Source organism: Dromaius novaehollandiae, chromosome 7, assembly GCF_036370855.1.
Source record: "Dromaius novaehollandiae isolate bDroNov1 chromosome 7, bDroNov1.hap1, whole genome shotgun sequence".
Classification (NCBI taxonomy): Eukaryota; Metazoa; Chordata; class Aves; order Casuariiformes; family Dromaiidae; genus Dromaius; species Dromaius novaehollandiae.
In genome coordinates this window covers 11,446,779-11,465,325 of record NC_088104.1, presented here as the reverse complement: position 1 = coordinate 11,465,325, position 18,547 = coordinate 11,446,779, and the positions used below count along the sequence as shown (strand labels likewise).

General features: G+C 44.5%; 1 protein-coding gene across 2 annotated transcripts in view; it reads right to left on the bottom strand.

Moving 5' to 3' along the window:
• The window catches only part of OSBPL11 (oxysterol binding protein like 11), a 51,831-nt gene that overhangs the window by 32,189 nt on the left and 1,095 nt on the right, over positions 1–18,547 (bottom strand). Inside the window, exon 1 of one of the 2 annotated variants that reach the window (XM_064514664.1) lies at positions 6,715–7,143. The exons of the other annotated variant lie outside the window; for it this stretch is intronic. Within the exon in view, the coding sequence (XP_064370734.1) occupies positions 6,715–7,121 (407 nt within the window). The 5' untranslated portion in view covers positions 7,122–7,143. Of the gene's footprint in view, positions 1–6,714; positions 7,144–18,547 lie in introns of those variants that run through there. 2 annotated transcript variants of the gene reach the window in all.

Here is an 18,547-nt window from a genome sequence, read left to right as displayed (position 1 = left end):
CAAACACCAGATCTCCAGTTTAACACATAAAAAACCATCATCATTTCTCCTACCGTGTGTGAACCTATCCTCCCCTCACATTTCATTATTTGACACAGAGCACAGAAAATCTGAAAAGGTGCTAGCTTTGCAAACATCCTAAAAAGAAGGTTGCCAAACCATTAATTATAGGTAGCAAACCCCTCCAGTAGAAATTAATCAGCACTGGCAGATGATTCGAATGGGTGTCAACACAACACCCTTAAGTAAATAGGAGTCCTTGCACACATGCCTTCATTTTCATGGTATTTTGAGCACAGCGTAAGAACCTGCCTAGGACAACATAACAGCAGCAGCTGGGCACTTTCTGGTTGAGCATTAAGCAATGTGATTAGGTCAGCCACATGCAGTTTATTCTTCATCTTCTCTCCGGGGAGAGAATGTGTGTGGCAGAGCAGAATGTTAATACTGTAGGCAATTTTAATTAACATGCTACTACCTGATTACATTACAACGGGTAAATGTTGAGAAAACATGCTTTGCGCTTAGAGAAGCGCAGACATTTGAAATGACTCTTACAGAAATCTATTCCATGGGGAGAAAACAAATTATTTGATATTTACAAGCCACTTAAAAGTTTCTGCCTCCTCCGTTGAGTTTAATACTGGGATATACATTTAGAGTTGGCACCGAGACAAATACTCTATGTCAGAACCAACACCCACATTTGTCCATCCTGCCCCAGGGAGTTTTACAGCCTACTCATTCGATGGGGTGACGCTCCGGGAAGCACGAGAGGGACCGCACGCTTGACAGCCACTGGCGGAGCAGCTACGGGGGTCAAGAAGGGAACCCTAACCTTGCTGACCTAAATCAGCAGTTGGGTACCAGAACAACAGCTATGATGAAGCTTCTATTTAAATTATCCAAACCTGTTTCCCCAATTCTGTCCACTTATCACCCCCCCACACACACATACACACAAGACATTTACTCCTCTTAATTTACAACCCACTGCAAGCTTCCATTGGCTCCAACTCCATTTGCCCAGTTTATAAAGACGTGTGAACCCGAGTGGCTTACCTGCCTTTTGAAAAATGCTTGGGGCTTCAACAAGTGTCAAGTCAATACCCTTGATGAACAGTAACCTTAATACTTCAATAACACAGAATGGATCCTGAGGTTTATACAACCAGCTGACCAATAAAATATTAAATTCCATGTTAAATACAGAAGCCCTGTCTATTCTAATCAGTAAATTATGTTAAGCACAGCACTTCTAAGTTTGTGTTATGAACACAGTATATTCTTTAAGCAAAGACTCCAATGAAGCTAAATAAAGTTTTTCAGCCATTTCCCTCCAACAGATCACAGGAGCACATGAGAGCCACCCTAATTTGATTTTAATAATAAAAAGGACTACAATACACAATCACAAAAAATTAAGTTGAGTTTTATAGCCACCATTTTGAGAAACTCATCTTTTTGGTACCAAACTCAACACACCCTAAAGGCCACCAGTAAATCAGAAAGCAAGCGGCCAGGACTTCCCGAAGGCTGGGCAACGGTACGGTATCTTCACAGATCCCCAGAAGCGCAAGCCACGAGGACCACCGCTCCCTTTGACAAAAGCTGAGCGTCGGGGCCGTCAGCCAATCCGAAAGCAGCTTAACATGACGTCAGAGGGGGTGTAATAGCAGAGGAAGAGGGGAGCCCGGCTGCCATTGGTGGCCGTGCTTCTATGTCATAACAACAGCAGCCGGCGACAGCAGCCGCAGCCGCTGCCAGACTGCTCAGGTAAGGACCAGCACCGGGCTCGCGCTCTCTCCCTGCAGTCGTGCGCAAAGCCGAAGGGACTTAGTGACCGTACAAAAGTTCTGGGTACGAGTGCAAAAAGTTTTGGTTTGCTTCAAGCAGCAAGAAAACACAGATCACATAGGGAGAGGGGGAAGAAAAGAAAGGGAAGTAACAGCAAAACGAGAATTATAAAGAACTGCCCTAGGATTATGCTAACATGCGCGACAAGGTTTTGGGGGTTGTTTTTTTTCTACTTATCGAATGCAAGGGACTTTAATGTAAATTCCAGCCTGTTCTCAGGAATCCACAGTTAATTAGGTCAGCTAATACACTGTATGGCAAGCAAAGCAAGATTTACATGCTTACATTAATGATCTAATGAGAAATGGATGTTCAAGGCAAGAATGAAGGATCAGCAAGGGAGAGGTTCCCAATATGAAGTGCTATTAAAGAATGTGTTTCCTTTGCTCCGTGTTTACCGAGTTAGTCCATAGCTTTAAAGGCCAGCCTGATGAAATGCACCCTCCAGGATCAAACACACTTGGAACGCGAACAGAAACACACAGAAACTAGACAACATCCCATACGTTTTCCTGCAGCAAAGATGGAGATGAACTGGACAAATTCAATCTAGGTTCTTGCGGCAAAAACTGCGATAAACTCCACCTTCAATAAAAAGCCGTTTTATCAACATCCACTCAAGAGGGCTGTATCAGTTTCGAGACACTTCCCTTTATTCTGCTAGCCAGATTTGTTTTTCAAGATAGCATAAATAAAAACCACTAAATACCTTCCACAGTCTAGCTCAGTCTCACACACTTTTTTCCATTTGTTCGAAGTACAAAGGATTTTCAGTCACCTCAAGTTAACTGGGATCAAAGTCTTAATTGCAATAAGCATTTCCTTTAAGACACATTTCATACGGCATCAATTTACGAAGGAGAGTCCATGTTCATTTCAAAATGCAGAATTAAACTGTATTCATGTGTTTCAGCCACAAGTTCTTCTGTCACGTTATCACATGCTGATCTGCTCAAACACAGAAGACTCCAAATTAAGGTCAGTACTTGCTTACTCTCCTTTTTTTTGTCTTTATGAAGACTGGTTACACAGTGTACACAGTGTCAATGTCAACTCCAAAAAAACAAGGCCCTTAAAAGAAGACTTGCAACCATCTAACTTGTTTTAAAGTTTCCTTATCTTTTGCATGTGATACAATGGACAAATTACAATGCTATACTGTTATTCTTTTGACTGAAACCATCTTCTGCTGGTTACAAGGTTTTGTTCACCTTTATATTTGCTTATTCTCAGCTTCTCCTATTCCAACCCAAAGGTACATGGGAGTAATACCACAAGCAAATTTCTGTGTTGATAGCCTAATACAATCCACCCAGCATGAGGAACCTTCTTAGCTGCCAGCATCGCCCTTAACACAAAAAGTACCATTGGTCTAGGAAATTTACTCCTTATCTTAGAAACTGCCTTCACGTAAATGTTCTTCTGTAATGATTCCCAACTGCGAGTAATCCTGCAGCACTGAGTAACAGCAGCTTACAGAAACAGCTAACTGAAGAGAACTCGCTTCCTTAAAGACAGAGCAAAACACATCTAATCTGTGGCACTTTACAAATATGTATGGCAAAGCCATACTGAACAGATAATACAAACAAGTCAAGAAACAAAAAACACAGGCAGTTACACGTAAAACTACACAAAGCATGAAAAAGCAAATTGTTTTTGTAATGCAATTTAAAATCCTAAGATTAGCTACTATCGGGAAATTAGAGAACGCTCTGTGTGTATTTTAAATCGACAAGGGAAGCAATGCTGGGAATCCTTTTAATAACATACAAAGTGATAGATTTGTTTGAGAACAGAGCCACTAAGAAGAAAGTAAGAGGACGGCACATTAGCACGTCTCCAACTTGGAAAGCCAATCTCATTTCTCTAGCCAACCAGAGTACTTTGAACATTTAATTTTGTAGATAAATGAGAACCAGTTATTGTAAGTAGTTTCTCTCAAAATTATCTGAAAGTCCTTCAAGCCAGGCTGAGAGGATTCGTTATATTTCTCTGGCACATGTTTGACCCGCTCTTTATTTAGCTCACGGATACAGATTCTGCTTCCCAGTTCTGAAACATTTATGCTAGCTGAATGCAGTACCTGGCAAGGCTGTCTCCTTTCTCTCGCTGCTATTAAACTACTCTGTTCATGTAACCTAGAGCAAGGCAAGAGTTAATGGGGATGCTCAGGGCTAAAAGTAGAACTGTTGAATGCAAGTAACTCTTTATATAGGCAATACCATACTGATTTCTTGACTTGATTACTGATGGAAATAAATAAGCTGTTTAGAAAATGTTAGAATTTTAACTTTAATTACTTTACCAAGTAATCTTTTAATAGTTCAAAGTTATTCAGAATTCTCAGCTCATGTTTACTGTTTTTCTAAATGGAAATATGGGGGTGGGGGGAGTTTAGCACGCAGCACATCCTCTCAGACTCTCCTCTTTCCTACTTCATTGCAAGGTAACAGCCACACTATTACTGACATCAGCCAGGAAAGGGTAGCTCAGCACCAGTTGCTCTCCGACATGCTCTGACCCTGATCATATATTCACATAAGTAAGCAAGATAATTTCCCACCAAATGTCTAGAACTGCAGTTTCTCAATTACTGTTAAGTTCTGTAAGGTCAAAAAGCATCTTGCTTCACTCTGAAGAAACTGAGCCCTTACAGATTTCAAAGGAGGCACCGTGGTATGGCTGTCTAACCTCATCGTATACAGTCTACAAGTAGTAAGTTCACAAAAAGATTTAGCTGTATTGCTATGTAACCTGAAGTGTCTGGCAGCCTCTGGTTGTCTCTTCTTCTCCACCGTGATAAACATTTGCTCTCTTTATCACAGCTATTTAAAAAACTTCCACTCCCCTTTATTCCCCTATAAAAATATAAAGTTAGACTTTCTCCTTCAGTTTTTATTTGCTAGACAAGCACCTTACACTGGGGATGTGTGACTTCCCACCTCTTTGACACAGGCTCAGCTTTCATTACTTCAGGTTCCAGCAATGACTCAGATTTTGTTTTCATGGTCATCATTTCCCTTCTGAAAGCATTGAAGTATAAAGTACCTGTTGTCCCATTTGTCTTACGACTATGCTACAGCTATTTTGACAAGATGCTTCACCACAAACAGAGCATGAATCTGGTGCAGAAGTATAATTCTATCTTGACGGTGTAGTTCAGGACCCTTCCTCTGTTATGCTGCCCAGACATGCATGGCTCGTGCTCTGTGCTACGAACATTAACGACATGAGTTCCACTAGAAACTCCTACCAAATGAAGCTCAGCAAATCCATTTCTAAACCCAGGATTTTAGGCACTCACCCATTTCTTATTAGAAGAGTCTTTTGTCAAATATTTTGGAATAAAATAATCAACTAAACAAAAAAGCAAGGTACAGAATCCTGTCCAGGAGACCGCAAAGTACACCAGTAATGACAAGCGGGCTGGAGGAAAGGTGATGTGTCATGAGTAGCTGGATATAGGGACAAACACAGGAGTAAAGAATTCATTCCCAACACAGCAGAGTGCAACAGTGAGGCACCTCAAGTGTCCACAATAATATAATTAGTACACTAAACTTCTCCCAGTGATCTAGGAAAAAAGTAAACAGAATAAGTTTGCACTGAAATATTAAAGCAAATTAAACTGAAAACTGGTAGTTGCCAGAGATAACATGGACAATTCCCACTTACTGCTGGGCTCCAAGTTAGTGACAAGCCCATCAAGTCATGAACTAGGTTATCACTCAGAAGGTCAATACAACTCCTGCCCTACAAGCCACAACACTGAAAGAAACAAAACAACTGGATGGATAATTTTAAAAAGAAGAATTTCACTGTGTAGTACTGAACTGTGACCACTACCTCAAACAGAGCACAGCAAAAAAAGGAGGTTCAAACAAGGTAGTTCAGCAATTAGATACTTGAATCAGATTCCACATAAAAAAAAATGAAATACTTTCATTTTGATTGGTGGTATACTGTGGAAGATATTCAAAATAAGGAAGTTATATCAGTCATACTGATTTATGTCCTGTAATAGGAGAACAAAAACTTCTGATGAAAAGTATTCTTAAATAAAGGCATAAATTAGATAAAATAATCCTTGTAATTCAGTGGTGCGAAATATATGGACAGCATCTGCTTGATCACAGTAATAACACCCAATGTCATAAGAAAATCTACAGTTCAGAATTCAAGAAAAAAAAGCTTAAAGGCGACTGACTAGAAACAACAGCTAAGACAATTGGTTATTACCGGACTGGACAAGAAACTTCCTTTGTTTAACAGCTTGAAAAATCGGCTCTTAAATCATTCATTTTCTTTATGGTACAAGCAACCATAAAGGTAAATTAGTTATGACCTAGATTCTCACAGACTACCGAGATGTTGACTCCCTACTAAAATCATCAGGCGTTAAATACCTCCACAGTCCGGCCTAGGTGGTGGTTTCCCTAAACCACCTCATCTCGCTCCGTTCGAGCGCAGCACACACGGACAGACCGCGCTCTAGCTCTCGGTCCCCACGTGCGGAAAGCAGAGAGCCAGTCCGTCCGCGCTGGCAGACGACTGCTCTGGGGACTCTCCATTTGAAGGAGAAGTGTGCAAACTTCACACAGCAGCGGCGTTTTGAACAGCAACAAGGCAGAACTCCAGGCAGGGAGGGAAGACCGAAAGCGGGACGCAGAAACCCCGCGAACGGGGCCTTCGAGAGCCCGTTAACCGCACGCAGCCAAAGGGGGAAGCAGGGGAGGGGAGGGCGCGTTGCCGGCAGCACCTGCAGCCGGACACGCGGCTCCGCGCTAACACGCCGCGACGCGGAAAGCCGAGCGGCCGCGCTGCCCCCCCCCGCCGCCCCGGCCCGGCGCCCACCTGTACTGCCAGCCCTTGGCGCCGCGGCCGCCGCCGCCCTTGGCGCCGCTCTGCCCCGGCAGCAGCGGCTCGGGCCTGCCCTCGCCCTCGGGGCCCCGCATGGCGCCCGCCGGCTCCCCGCACTGCATGGCGGCGCCGCCGCTCCGCGCCCACCCCGGCCCGGGGCGGCGGCGGCTCGGGACGCCCCCGGCCCCGGGCGGCCCGCTCAGGCGGCGCCGGGGCCCGGCCGCGCCCGCCCCATGTGGGCTGCGATAGCGGCTGCTGCCGGCGCCCGCCGCTCTGCTCCGCTCCGCGCCGCTCCGCTCCTCGCGCACACCCCGGCGGCGGCGGCACAGCCCGCCCTCCGCTCCCCGCGCCCCTTCCGGGTCGGCGCCGCCCAGCCCCGCCGGAACCGCCGCCGCCGCCATCTTTGTTGAGGGCTGGCCGCGGCCATTTCCCGCTCCCGCTCCCGCCGCCGCGGGGCGCTTCCCTGGGCGCCGCGGAGCTGTGGTGGCCGGGGCGAAGCGGCAGGCACGGCCGCTGCGCGCGGGGAAGGGAGAGCGCAGCCCCCGCGGCTTCACCCCGGCCAGCTGCAGCCGCATAGTGCGGGCTCGGACGAGGGCAGCGCGTCCCCACAACCGTCTCCGTCCGTCGTCCTCCCTCTTAAAGAGAGGTTTACCTCAAGCACAAACCGTTGTGTGTTTTGGTAGGGCTGTGAGCGCAGCCCCCCCGGTTTGCACTGCCGCCTGGGCCTGCGAGGAGAGCAAAGCACCTCCCGCTCCCCGGAGAGGCGAGGGGGATGCCCGGGGAGCCTTGCCGCTGCCCAGGCAATGGGCGCTCGACTGGACGGCCAAGCCAGCCGCCCTGATCCCTGTCACCGCTCTCGTCCATCCCCAGCGCCTCTTCCACGTAGTATCGCAGCAGTCTGCATGGCCACGGGCCCGGCACGTTATTATACTTAAGTTCAGAAAACTCTCAACAACTGCCCGTGCTGTACAGCACCGTAAAAATATTCTCAAGCCTGCATTTTCCAGGCTTGTAAAACCCCATCCTGGCAGGTGTCTTTCCACCGCTGGCAGAACACGCACGCTGCTGCGGTACCACCGATAATACCAATGCAATCATGCTTTCAGCTGCTAGGAGATAACATTTAGCCTCGAAAGAACAGCAGAACATTAAAATGAGTTAAAATTTGTGGCAGCGAGCACTAAATTATTTTCCCACAAAACCAACAGGTGGGAAGAGGGAGGAAACCAAGGTATGTTGCAGAAAACTGTTAGCTGGTATTTTGCCGTGCATTATTGCTCTTTCAGGTTTACCTGTATTAGGTATGAGAAAAGTGGCCTTCCTCTGTATGGTTTAGCACATTGTAACTGGAAAGAAGAATCAGAAAGAAACCTCTAAACTTTAACTACACCAAAACAGTCCGTTTACTAGTGATGGTTATTACTTAGATAAAGTTCTCAGGGTTTTTTAAGATATCTCAGTTAAAGGATGGGTGTCTCTCAGGATTTCCTTAACGTGATATCTTTCAGGATCTCCCTTTCCAAATTAATGTCTCTCAAAGACTCATCAAACTGCAGGCTTTTGTAAAAATACCTGTCTTAGGCATGGGGAAATTTTTCTGGAGAAAGGTTTGCTCTAGATGGGGATGTTTCTCTGGAATCTTGGCCGACTGATGCCCTCTAGTGAATAATCGGAACAATCCTCATGGAAGAACATTTCATTTCAAATCTAACACTTGTCTTGATTCCAAGTCTGATATCAAGTATTCAAAGAACCCACATCTGTTCTCCACAACCCAAATAATCTATAGAAATAGACAGCTTCTCAAAATAAATCAGCTTCCACAGAAACCCATAATATAGGGCCTGCTTCAGAAATCCCCAGAGCCTTATCCACAAAGCAAAACCACAGCTTATCCAGACCTTGAGAGGAAAAATATATATATATATTTTCTTTTGGCACTAATTACAGCATATGGGCAACAGCTAAGCATTCTTCTTTCAACCCAGCATGTCAGCAGGGCTAACTGGGAAAGGTTAGTTTGTTTGTTTTATAATCTTGCAGGCCAGGCATGGCTTTTGCAAAACCAAAACTTAATTGACTATGGGTTGAAGGTAATTGTATTACATAGTAACAGATGCCAACCCCACTGAAATGTTCATGGGAAAACTTGAAGCAAAAGGAACTAGGGCAAGAATCCCATTTGTTTTTACTTCCCCCTGCCTGATGACACTGATTCTGAGAGAAACCTATTTTTTCCTGGGCTTCCACTAGACCTTTTGTAACCATCACAGATGATCACCACCTACAACTTGTCCGACACAAGACACAGGCTAGCATTTCTTTCTATAGGTTTCTAGAACCTCTCAGGATCTGGCCCTAGAATATAGGATGGTAAATACAGATTCACTTCCATATACATTTTGTTTTGTTTTGTTTTAAATGTTGCACTCGCACTACCAGCAACTGTCATAAGGTGGCATTGAAAAAATGCTTAATGGCATAGAAAATCTAACAACAGCGTAACTAGTTTTGCTAAGAATTTCCTGTAAAAAGTGAATTTTATCTTTGGTTTATATTTGCTACTAATTATAACTTCTGGTCAAGTTCACTGCTCTCTGTCTCCTGCCCCAGAACCTTCCACTTACAATGTAGTGGCTCAAAATGAGCAGAATCACACCCTGGACCTAGCAAGAGCAGAAGAGGGGGAGTGCTGGAAGGCCCACAGCAGAGTACACTGACCCGAGCATGGCTGAGCCTTACCCATCACTGTAATCTCTAGGTCCAGCGAAAGATATCAGGGAGATTTACAACGCTTCAGGAAAGCAAGCTCTTCAGTTACAGGAAAGCATGAAACAAGTAATACTTTTATCAACATTTGTCACATCAAATCCTTGTAGACCTGAATCTGGCTACAAGCTAAAGTGGATCATATTTTATTATAACTTACGTTAAAGCAAATTTGCCAAATTTGCTGCAATTTATCATCCTGTTAAATTTAGAAAATTGTCCAGGATCTGATCAAAAACATGCACCTCTTACTGATTGCCTCCACAGCTTATTCTGTCTATACATGCTTAGCATTTCTTCAGATCAGTATCCCCAAGAGCAGCTATGCTTCACCAAGACCTGTCCATGTTCAAAGGCTAAAGATCTGAAATCCAGCATATTTTTCATTACTTGTGTGCCAAAAAAATTTGTAGTTTTTTAAAATAGGAATGGTATGAGTTTCCTATCATTCCCTTGTCAGTCGAACAGGATTTTTTTTTTTTAACATAAAAAATACCTTTGGATGAGACCAAGGTTAACATAATGTTAAACTTGTGTCTTCTGGTAGCTGGTCCACAGAAGATAAGTACTTACTACTTCTACCTGATAAGGGAACTATATCCTTTACAGGCATGTTCAGGAATGACATAGGTCCTGAGAAAGGAAAGACAAAAGGAGAAGTGCATCCTGCCTTTCTCACGCTGAGTGCTATTTTTCATAAGCATTGCTGAACTGGAAAAGTTACTGATTGATGGCCAGGAAGATATCATTGCTAATAGTGCTTCACATCTGCATTTGTTAATTGTACAATCACTGGCTATTAGGGTTAAACTCTTTCTCAAAGCAACTAGTTTTTAAGTTTATTAATAGTCTAGGAAACACATTTTTTATTTTCTAGGCTCTTCTAGATAACAAACATGGAAGAACTTACTATTCTTACAAAGAATAAAATATATCTGCCTACTGCCTGCCGATGCTCTGATATAAGGATATGAAAGTAAATACACTTAAAAGAACAGCCTTCTTTCTACAACATACTGAACACACAACTATATTCCCCTGGCCATCGGTAAAAACAGCCAATAAGGTCATATAGATATAACAGAGAATTTCAGCCTCCAGAGTATTTTACACTTTTGAAATGATTTGATGGAAAAATCTTTGTTTTGAAGCTTTGCAGCTATCACTGTCTTGCAGTCTGGCTTTGCTGTAACATAATAGGCATATGAAACATTGCTCTTTTTGACATGCAGGAGCACAGGTGCTTGATTTAATGGTTATTCATCATTCATTCTATAGTCTTAGTAAGTCAAAACCCTTTTTATTTGGGATGTTCAACCATGTCAGTCTTCTCATATTTTCCTCACTCTTCCCTGTCAATCCCTATCCTTTAGTAATGCAAATCCAGAATAGCTCCACTGATTCTCAAATGTACAGGTGAAAGCATCAGATTCGCAGATGGCAGCAGCTGATGCTGCCTACGAAGTTCCCTCCCCTTTCCATAACCTATTCATGTCCTTGATAGTCACACTTGGCAACGTTTCCAGTTCTGCTCCGTGTGACTTTGCATAGAGTCATGCTTTGGGCTCCAGCGTTACATCACCCAAACGCGATCCAGCCATGAAAACGTAAATGGGGCCAGCAGCGCCAGCCACGGAGGCTCCATCCGGATGGAAGCTGCTGGCCTGGATTCCACAATCCCAGCAGCCTTCCCCATAGTAAGGTACCATCTGAGGAAAAGGACTGCACTCTAGGAGCTCATTAAGGGCAGTATTGAGGGGCCCTGCTCCTGTCACCAGAGCAGCTTCTTCAGAGTCGTAGCTCAGGTAGGGCTCTTTTCCTTCTGTGCTTCTGTGTGGAGCTACTGTGAAACAAAGTCATCCTCTTCCTGCAACCACAGGGCTGCAAAAGTAGCAGAAGCGAAGATGCTCTACAGTCACTACAGATCAGAGACTACAGCAGCCCCCATCTCTCTCCGCACCAGAGTACTGTGACTAGTGCACTCATGCTGCATTTTATCTTTTAGAGCTCTACAGTGTATGGTTCTGCCCACTACCCAACCCTGCAGCCTAGAAATGGTTAAAGCGCTCACACACAGTCTTGGCAGAGACATCCAAGTCCCTGCTCAGATTAAGGCCTCTCCCAGACACTCTGTCAGAGGGGCAGCTTGTCAGCAGAGCCACACATAGCAGGTGCATAGCGCTCGCCGAGCCAGAAACTGTCTGCTAGCTCTCTGCCTCTGCCCAGCCCAGAAGAACCTCCCCACCCTACTGTGTCCCAAAGAGCTGACACTGAGCTTTCTGTGAGTTCAGGCGCCCGTGAAACTACAGCTACAATGTGGTTATGGGGACTCAGGGACCTCCTGTATCACAGCTCCTAGCAAGTTCACACCTGGGCTGGGAGATAACCAGGGTGTGACCAGAGGTCAAGACATTTTCAGAGCCATAGTACGGTGGAGAACCTCAGCTTGATCCATTCTGCTACACTAGCAAATTTGCTCACCATGGAGCAGAATGATTTCCGGTAGCCGGCCTGGTTTAAATTGGCAGTTTGCTGGAGCTGCTGCTTACAGCTGGATGTGTGTCCTGGCTCTTCCTCTTGCTTCAGCCCTCTGTTTGCTCAGTTAGCACGCAGACACCCTTCTGCCCTTTTCTCTCCAACTTGTGAGCAGAGATCAGGATGTTGCTTCATCTGTCTTTGTGGTAGAGGTCAAGCTGTTCTAGCACAAAGGGTGAATGTGGCTGAAGCACATCGCTTTCATTTGGTCCTTTTGCACATGGAAGAACTTGCCTTCTGCCTTGCATTCAACAGCTCCTGGATGATTGTGTTCCCTGAGTTCAAGGGGATCTTTTCCTCCATGTTTTTCTGCCCATCAGAGTGTGAAACAGAAGTACGCACAAAATAGTTAATGTTCAAACCCTTTGTGTAAGGAAGGTACCTTCAAAAACACACATCCATCTGCTTAGGACCTGACTCTGCTTTCAGTAAAGCTAGCCATACATGAACCTTTTCATGCACAATCAGCCCTTCAGCATTGAGGGAGCATCCAGTGGGTTCTCCGCATGGGGAAAATGAACAGCTATCAAATCAACAGGACTGAGTGACCTCTTGAGCACAGGTGGATGGAGAAAAGGAGGCCAAGAGCACATCTTCTCCTCATTACCATTGTGGGTATGGTGTGTGCCCACAAACAGGGAGTGCATGTTGTGGTGGTGGTTGAGGGGCTTCCCAGCTTCGTCATCTACCTCAAGGCCATCTCCAGCCTTTCTCTAAAGACTTTTTCTACCCTGCCCTTATGGCAAACATGCTTTACAAGATTGTTCTCCCAATTCACAGGGGAACCACAAAGGGCATTGCTGCCTTCTGCTGTTCTGCAGCTCACCATTAGTTCTCCTTTCTGACATGGTTCTCAATCCTCTTGAAAACTACTGTGTTTTTATTAATATCTCAATTAAACTTAACAGTTGCTGCATGAATTCAATTCTTCAGTCACCAGGCCCTTCTCTTAGAAGCTTTTTTGTGCTTCGCTTTACTCCTACACACTTCCGCTGCATGGTTTCTATGGCAACATGAGTATCTCTCCATCTGCTGTAGATCCCCGTTATTGTGTTTAGCTCCTTGTTATCTCAGCCAAATGCAGTTTCCAGGTGTATCATGATAACAAGATCATTTTGGAAACCAAGCCAAAGCACTTTAGTAATTTTTGTAAGCAAACCTGTCCTTCATAATTTGATTGCTCTGTTGCTATATAAACTCTTCTCCTTACCAGATGTCCTACTTGTATCTGCATGCTCTAATCAGTTCTGCATCCACTCCATAATTTCCAGCTTACATTTTTCCTTCTTATTGCAACCTGTGCTGTCTACAGAACAGATATGTTTGGATTATGGGAAGTAGGTGTGTTGTAAGTAAAGCAGAGTTTGCCTGCTTGTTGTTTACTTGTATCAAATAACTTACATACAAACTGAACAGATTTTCTGAAATAACAGGCTTCCTTTGTTTGGGATTGACATTTATTTTGAAGACTATAATTTACCATTATGGTCTTTCTCCCAGCAAATATATTGTTCAGTTCTGCTACAGTCCTGCGATATTTTTACTTCTGCTGAAAGCCTTCTTGGTTGGATTACAACAAGCCCTAAATAGCATAGACTGTTTACAATTGAACTCCAGGTCCATTCTGCTGGAATCCTTAAAATTACTGGAAATATACTTAGCCTTCTATAAGATTAAAAATCTGTTCTCATTATGTCCTAACTACCTTTTTGGAGAACCTATTTAAGTGTGAAAAAGTACTGTTCCTATATATTCTGATCAGAAACTGCAGCAGAGAACTCATCTAAATAGAATGACTGGAATAAGAATTTCTCTGATTTGTTTTCTAGATCCTATGAGTCAGTAAAGTCAGACTGCAAGAAATCAGTGCAGAAGCTGTAAAGCTGTGAGTAGTTTGGATTGTGAGCTCTCACAGATACAAACTGACATTATTTATTTGTACCCAGCATCCTAGAGGAGCTGCTTTGAGATATTACAAGCTAACTCAGTATAAATGGTTACTATTTAATACCTATAATTAAAAGTAACTAAGTGTACAGTAATCTAGTTTATGTATATGTATTTCTAGTTTATGTGTATGCATTTAAAAACCCTGCAAACCCTGCAATTATAATTCAGGGAGTGCAAAAACTTTCCTCTGAAACAAAAATAGGTCCATGATATACAGGTAATTTTGATGCTAATGCTGTCCACCAGAGTATTGCTTAGTCTAAGGTGTGCAGGTCAGGTGTGGTGTTCACAATTTGGGTAGAGTCGAAGTGCTCGGTTTATTAATGATTGTGATACGGTCCACAGACCTAGGCTGGGGTAGATTTCTGTTGGCACTGACAGCAGAAGGGCTGCTTTCACAAGTCCAGACTGAACTTGGAAACCCTCATTCTTTCCTTCAAACCTACCCAGCCATAACCCTATCCATGGGACCACAGCTACCAAAAGTAAATGTTAATTGTTGAATCCTGCTGACACCAGCCCACAAGGTCCAGCAAAAAAGGTACATTTTTAACCCCTCTTTCCCTAAAGTCTCAGGCCTGCATTAATAGAGATGCCAAGCAGTTACGCTGCCTCGACTACCGGTCACCACCACCCAAAGGAGTGCAAAATCCATACTGTGCTTTGCTTCCACGTAGTCACAAGACAGAAAAGGCTCCCTGACTCTTATTTCTCTCCAGAGAGATTACACAAAATAAAGGTGAATATTACCATAGCTGCATATGCCCTCATAGGATGTGAACTGTAATACTGTGTACTCTTAGGAGTACAGAAAACCTAGTAGAAAAGGCAGAAGGGATCAATACGCAGAGAAAACTGTTCTTCACAAATCAAAAACTAAAGGCATAGCCTCAGAACTGCCCCAAATCAAAATAAATTAGCCCCTGCACAAGGAAGGAAAACTAGAACAAAAGGTTTTTAGCTTCATGTTTACAAAAAAAAAAAAAAAACCAAAGGAAGACATCATTAATCAATGAGTAGGTGAGATATTTAAAAGCTAAAGGAACATTCTGCTTCAGTTTTGGTAAGGAAGATAATGTAACTCCAAAGGGCAGAGGCAGCGCAGTTAATGGACTTAAGGGCATGGATATGGAAATTACCACGTGCAACACAGCAGCAAATTCAAGCGCTCTCTGCCCTTCAATTCTGAAGACTGAATAATCTCCATCACCAAAATCTATAGGCTTTACAGCACACAAGCCGTAGAGTAAATATTAGCAATGAGTAACAAAAGACATGGAAGGAAACAGAAAATGGGTTAAAGTGCAAGACAGGGTTGTTATATGTAGATCATGAAAAACTAACCCAATATCTTTCTTTGATAAGAGAATTGCATTTGCAGACAAAGGAAAACTAGTAAATCTTATCAACCTGGACTTTGGTAAAGCATTTGATTTGGTATTACGTGGAAAATCATGAGTTAAACTGGAGAAGATGAGGATTGATATAAACACTATGCAATGCTGAAGGAATCTGGTATGGGGGTGAAAACTGCTGACAGGACTGATAGCTAAACTAGGGGACTGGAGGAATCAGTCTCACTGAATAATTTCATCAGCCATCTTGGTGCAAAAAATGACAAGTGGGGTAATCAAATTTGCTAATGACAAAGTTGGGAGACATTTTCAATACTGAGGAAATCTTACAGGAAGAATTAGATGATTGTTATAGTCTAGTAACAGACATGGGATGAAATGTAACAGCATAAAATGCAAGGACAGGCACTGAAAAACTAACACAGTTTCTGCTGTAGATTAAAATTCACCAGCTATGAGCAACAAAAAAAGGAAGAAACACATCTCTGATGTACTTATTAAAAATGTAAATGCAATCTTACATGCAGCAGGCCAAGTATTTTCAGGAACAATACATAAATATGTACAAGACACTGGGTAAAATTCCACAGAGATTTTATGGTACCATCCCGATTATCAGTGTTCAACAAGCCTGAATTCATGCTGGAACTGGTACAAAAAAGTGCCACCCAGATAATCAGAGGAATGGAAAAGCTATCACACAGAAGGTGATTACAGAGCATGTCTTGCTGAGCTTGACAAAATGAGCACTCGGAAGGGATCTGATCTCTTTCTGCAAAAACATTTGGGGTTTAAGGCAGGCAGAGAGGGAGAATAAGCACCAGGGAAGAGGAGTTGTTCAAACTTAAATGTTGGTGCAAGAAAAGATGGACATAAACTTGATATGAAATTCAGAAAAGAGTTCCAACTATGAGAGGAGTGAAGGTCTAGAACAGCTTCCCAGGAGGAGAAGAGGGGGCAAAAACCAAATTTTAAGATGGGGCTTGATAAGCTCGTGAACTGACAGCAAGAGCTGGCCTAGGAGCGTCCTTCCAGGCCTAAACCTGACTTGCCTTGGGGAGCAGAGCAGAGGACTGTCGTATCCCACGCTCACATGGCTTCCCCTATGCACCCAATCCAATAGGGTGCCCAAACGTCACCGACCAGGGCCCAAGAAAACAAAGCACGCAGCAGCTATGTCTAGACTGTATGGCAGGCAGTGCTGCGGTTTAGGTTGCCCTCAGCCCCCTGCCTGCAGAGCACCCAGCCCCTCTCTGCCCGTTTTGGGGACTCAGGGACAGGTGTCCGCTGAAGTAGGTATCTCTCATACTTGTTTTTAGGGATGTTCGAAGGCCACATCATCACCACAGAAAGATCCACACCTGATTTAAGAAAATGCCTTTTGTCTGCCCTGGCTTTGTGTCATTGGCATTGAGCCTGAGGGGTTGGTTTGTTTTACAGCAGCTGTCAAATTGATGAGGTCCGCTTGGCTTGGTAAAGTCTGGCCATTGACATGTGCACAACCTATTAGGTGCCAAAGCAGATCAGGTGAGGCTGGGCGGGGTGGCCTTGAGAGGGTTGTCTTTATCCTCCCTATTAAGCAGACTGAGCTTTTATGCCTGATATGCACTAATGACTCACGCTTGAGAGGTAGTTCTCCTGCGCTTATGTGAAAAACATCGTGCCTTCATTGTAAAGTCAATGCAGACAAAACGCTGCACCTTGCCTGATAAACAGTTGCCAGCATCTGCCACTGTCCTATGGCTCTTGGGCTCTGCAATGTGACAAAGGACCCATTTCTCATGGCACTTGTGTGTCCCCACAGCAAAGTGCCTCTGAGACAGCCCTGAGGTCTAAACTTCCCAACCTCCCATGTAAACTTCCCTGCACACAGCCTGGAACAGTTGGGGTTTTTTGGATGTATGCTCTCCTATCCATCCCCATGGAGCAGTGACTGCAGAAATCCAGAGGACAGTTCATCATCAGAACAAGTTACTTCCACAGCTAATTAGTGTCACAGACATATAAGCTAATGCGTGTACTCACAGTCAAAGGCTGCTGCCTCTAGTCTTCACAGGTGCTGTCATATCCATCTGCCTCCTCATCCTTTGCCAATACTTCCCGCTCCCCCCTGCCAGCTTCTGTGCGAAACCACATGGTCAGTGCATGGCAAACTGAATGTGGAAGCCACATAAATCGATCAAGCCAGAGGCTACTGAACTCATACAGTATCCATTTTCAAATGCAATTAAAAACTGCCACATTAATTTACATGAATCCATTACAGTTTGAAATACTTCAAGTGCTATGTTGACCAGGGACATCTTCTGTTGCGCAAATCTAGATCCAGAAACCAGAGCTTAAGTGACTGTGTCCTCACCTAAGGGCTTGGGGACTCAGCAGGACGGAAGAGCTTGCAACCTACATAGAGGAGAACGGGGGAGAATAGAGCAAGGCAGGTGATGGCTGCAAACATCACCTCCGCAGAAGATCTTTTTCACAGGAAGGGGTTAAATTAAAGGGAAATAAAGGGGAAGGAAGCAGGCTAAGAGGAACAGAGGAGCTATACAGGCAGGGGAAGAGCAAATTATGGTGAAGAAGCAGGAAGCAGGAAAAGAATAGAGGAAACGCACCTAGAACGAGAGAAAGGCTGTGTGCCTTGACTGTACTCGTCTCACAGAGCTCCCCGTGAGGCTTCGCACACGTCCATGTCCCTGCTACACCGTTGTTTTCAGGGACCTGTCCTGCTCCCTCTTGCAAGGTATTATTTTGTGGTATTTTGCCCCAGTTTGTGTGCGGTCCCAACTGCTCTCATCATCTGCAGGACACATCAAACAGCTGAGCTGAGGAAGAAGCTGGCAGCAGGCAGGCTGAGCATACGCGTACTTCCAAAAACACCCACAGGCTTGTGGTGGCGAATGCTGGCAGCCAGCCTCCCTCTGTGAATCTCTGTGTCAGGCCTCCTCATCACTCGGAGCCAGACGCTCACTGCCTCAGGCCCCGGTGCAAAGGCAGCATGTGGGGCCGCACGCCGAGCCCGCAGCCCCTCGCTGGGGAGCCGAGCCCGGTGGCACGGCAGGACGGGGGGACGTGCAAGTGCGGGTGCACCGAGAGGGTAGCGAGAGCTGCTCTGTGGGCCCAAAAATGAGGGAGAAGGCTGAGAAGGTGTTTGAAAGAGGCAATGGTGTAGAGGAGGGCTGAGCGGTGAGACGTGGTCACTTTTAGGGAGCCATAGATGA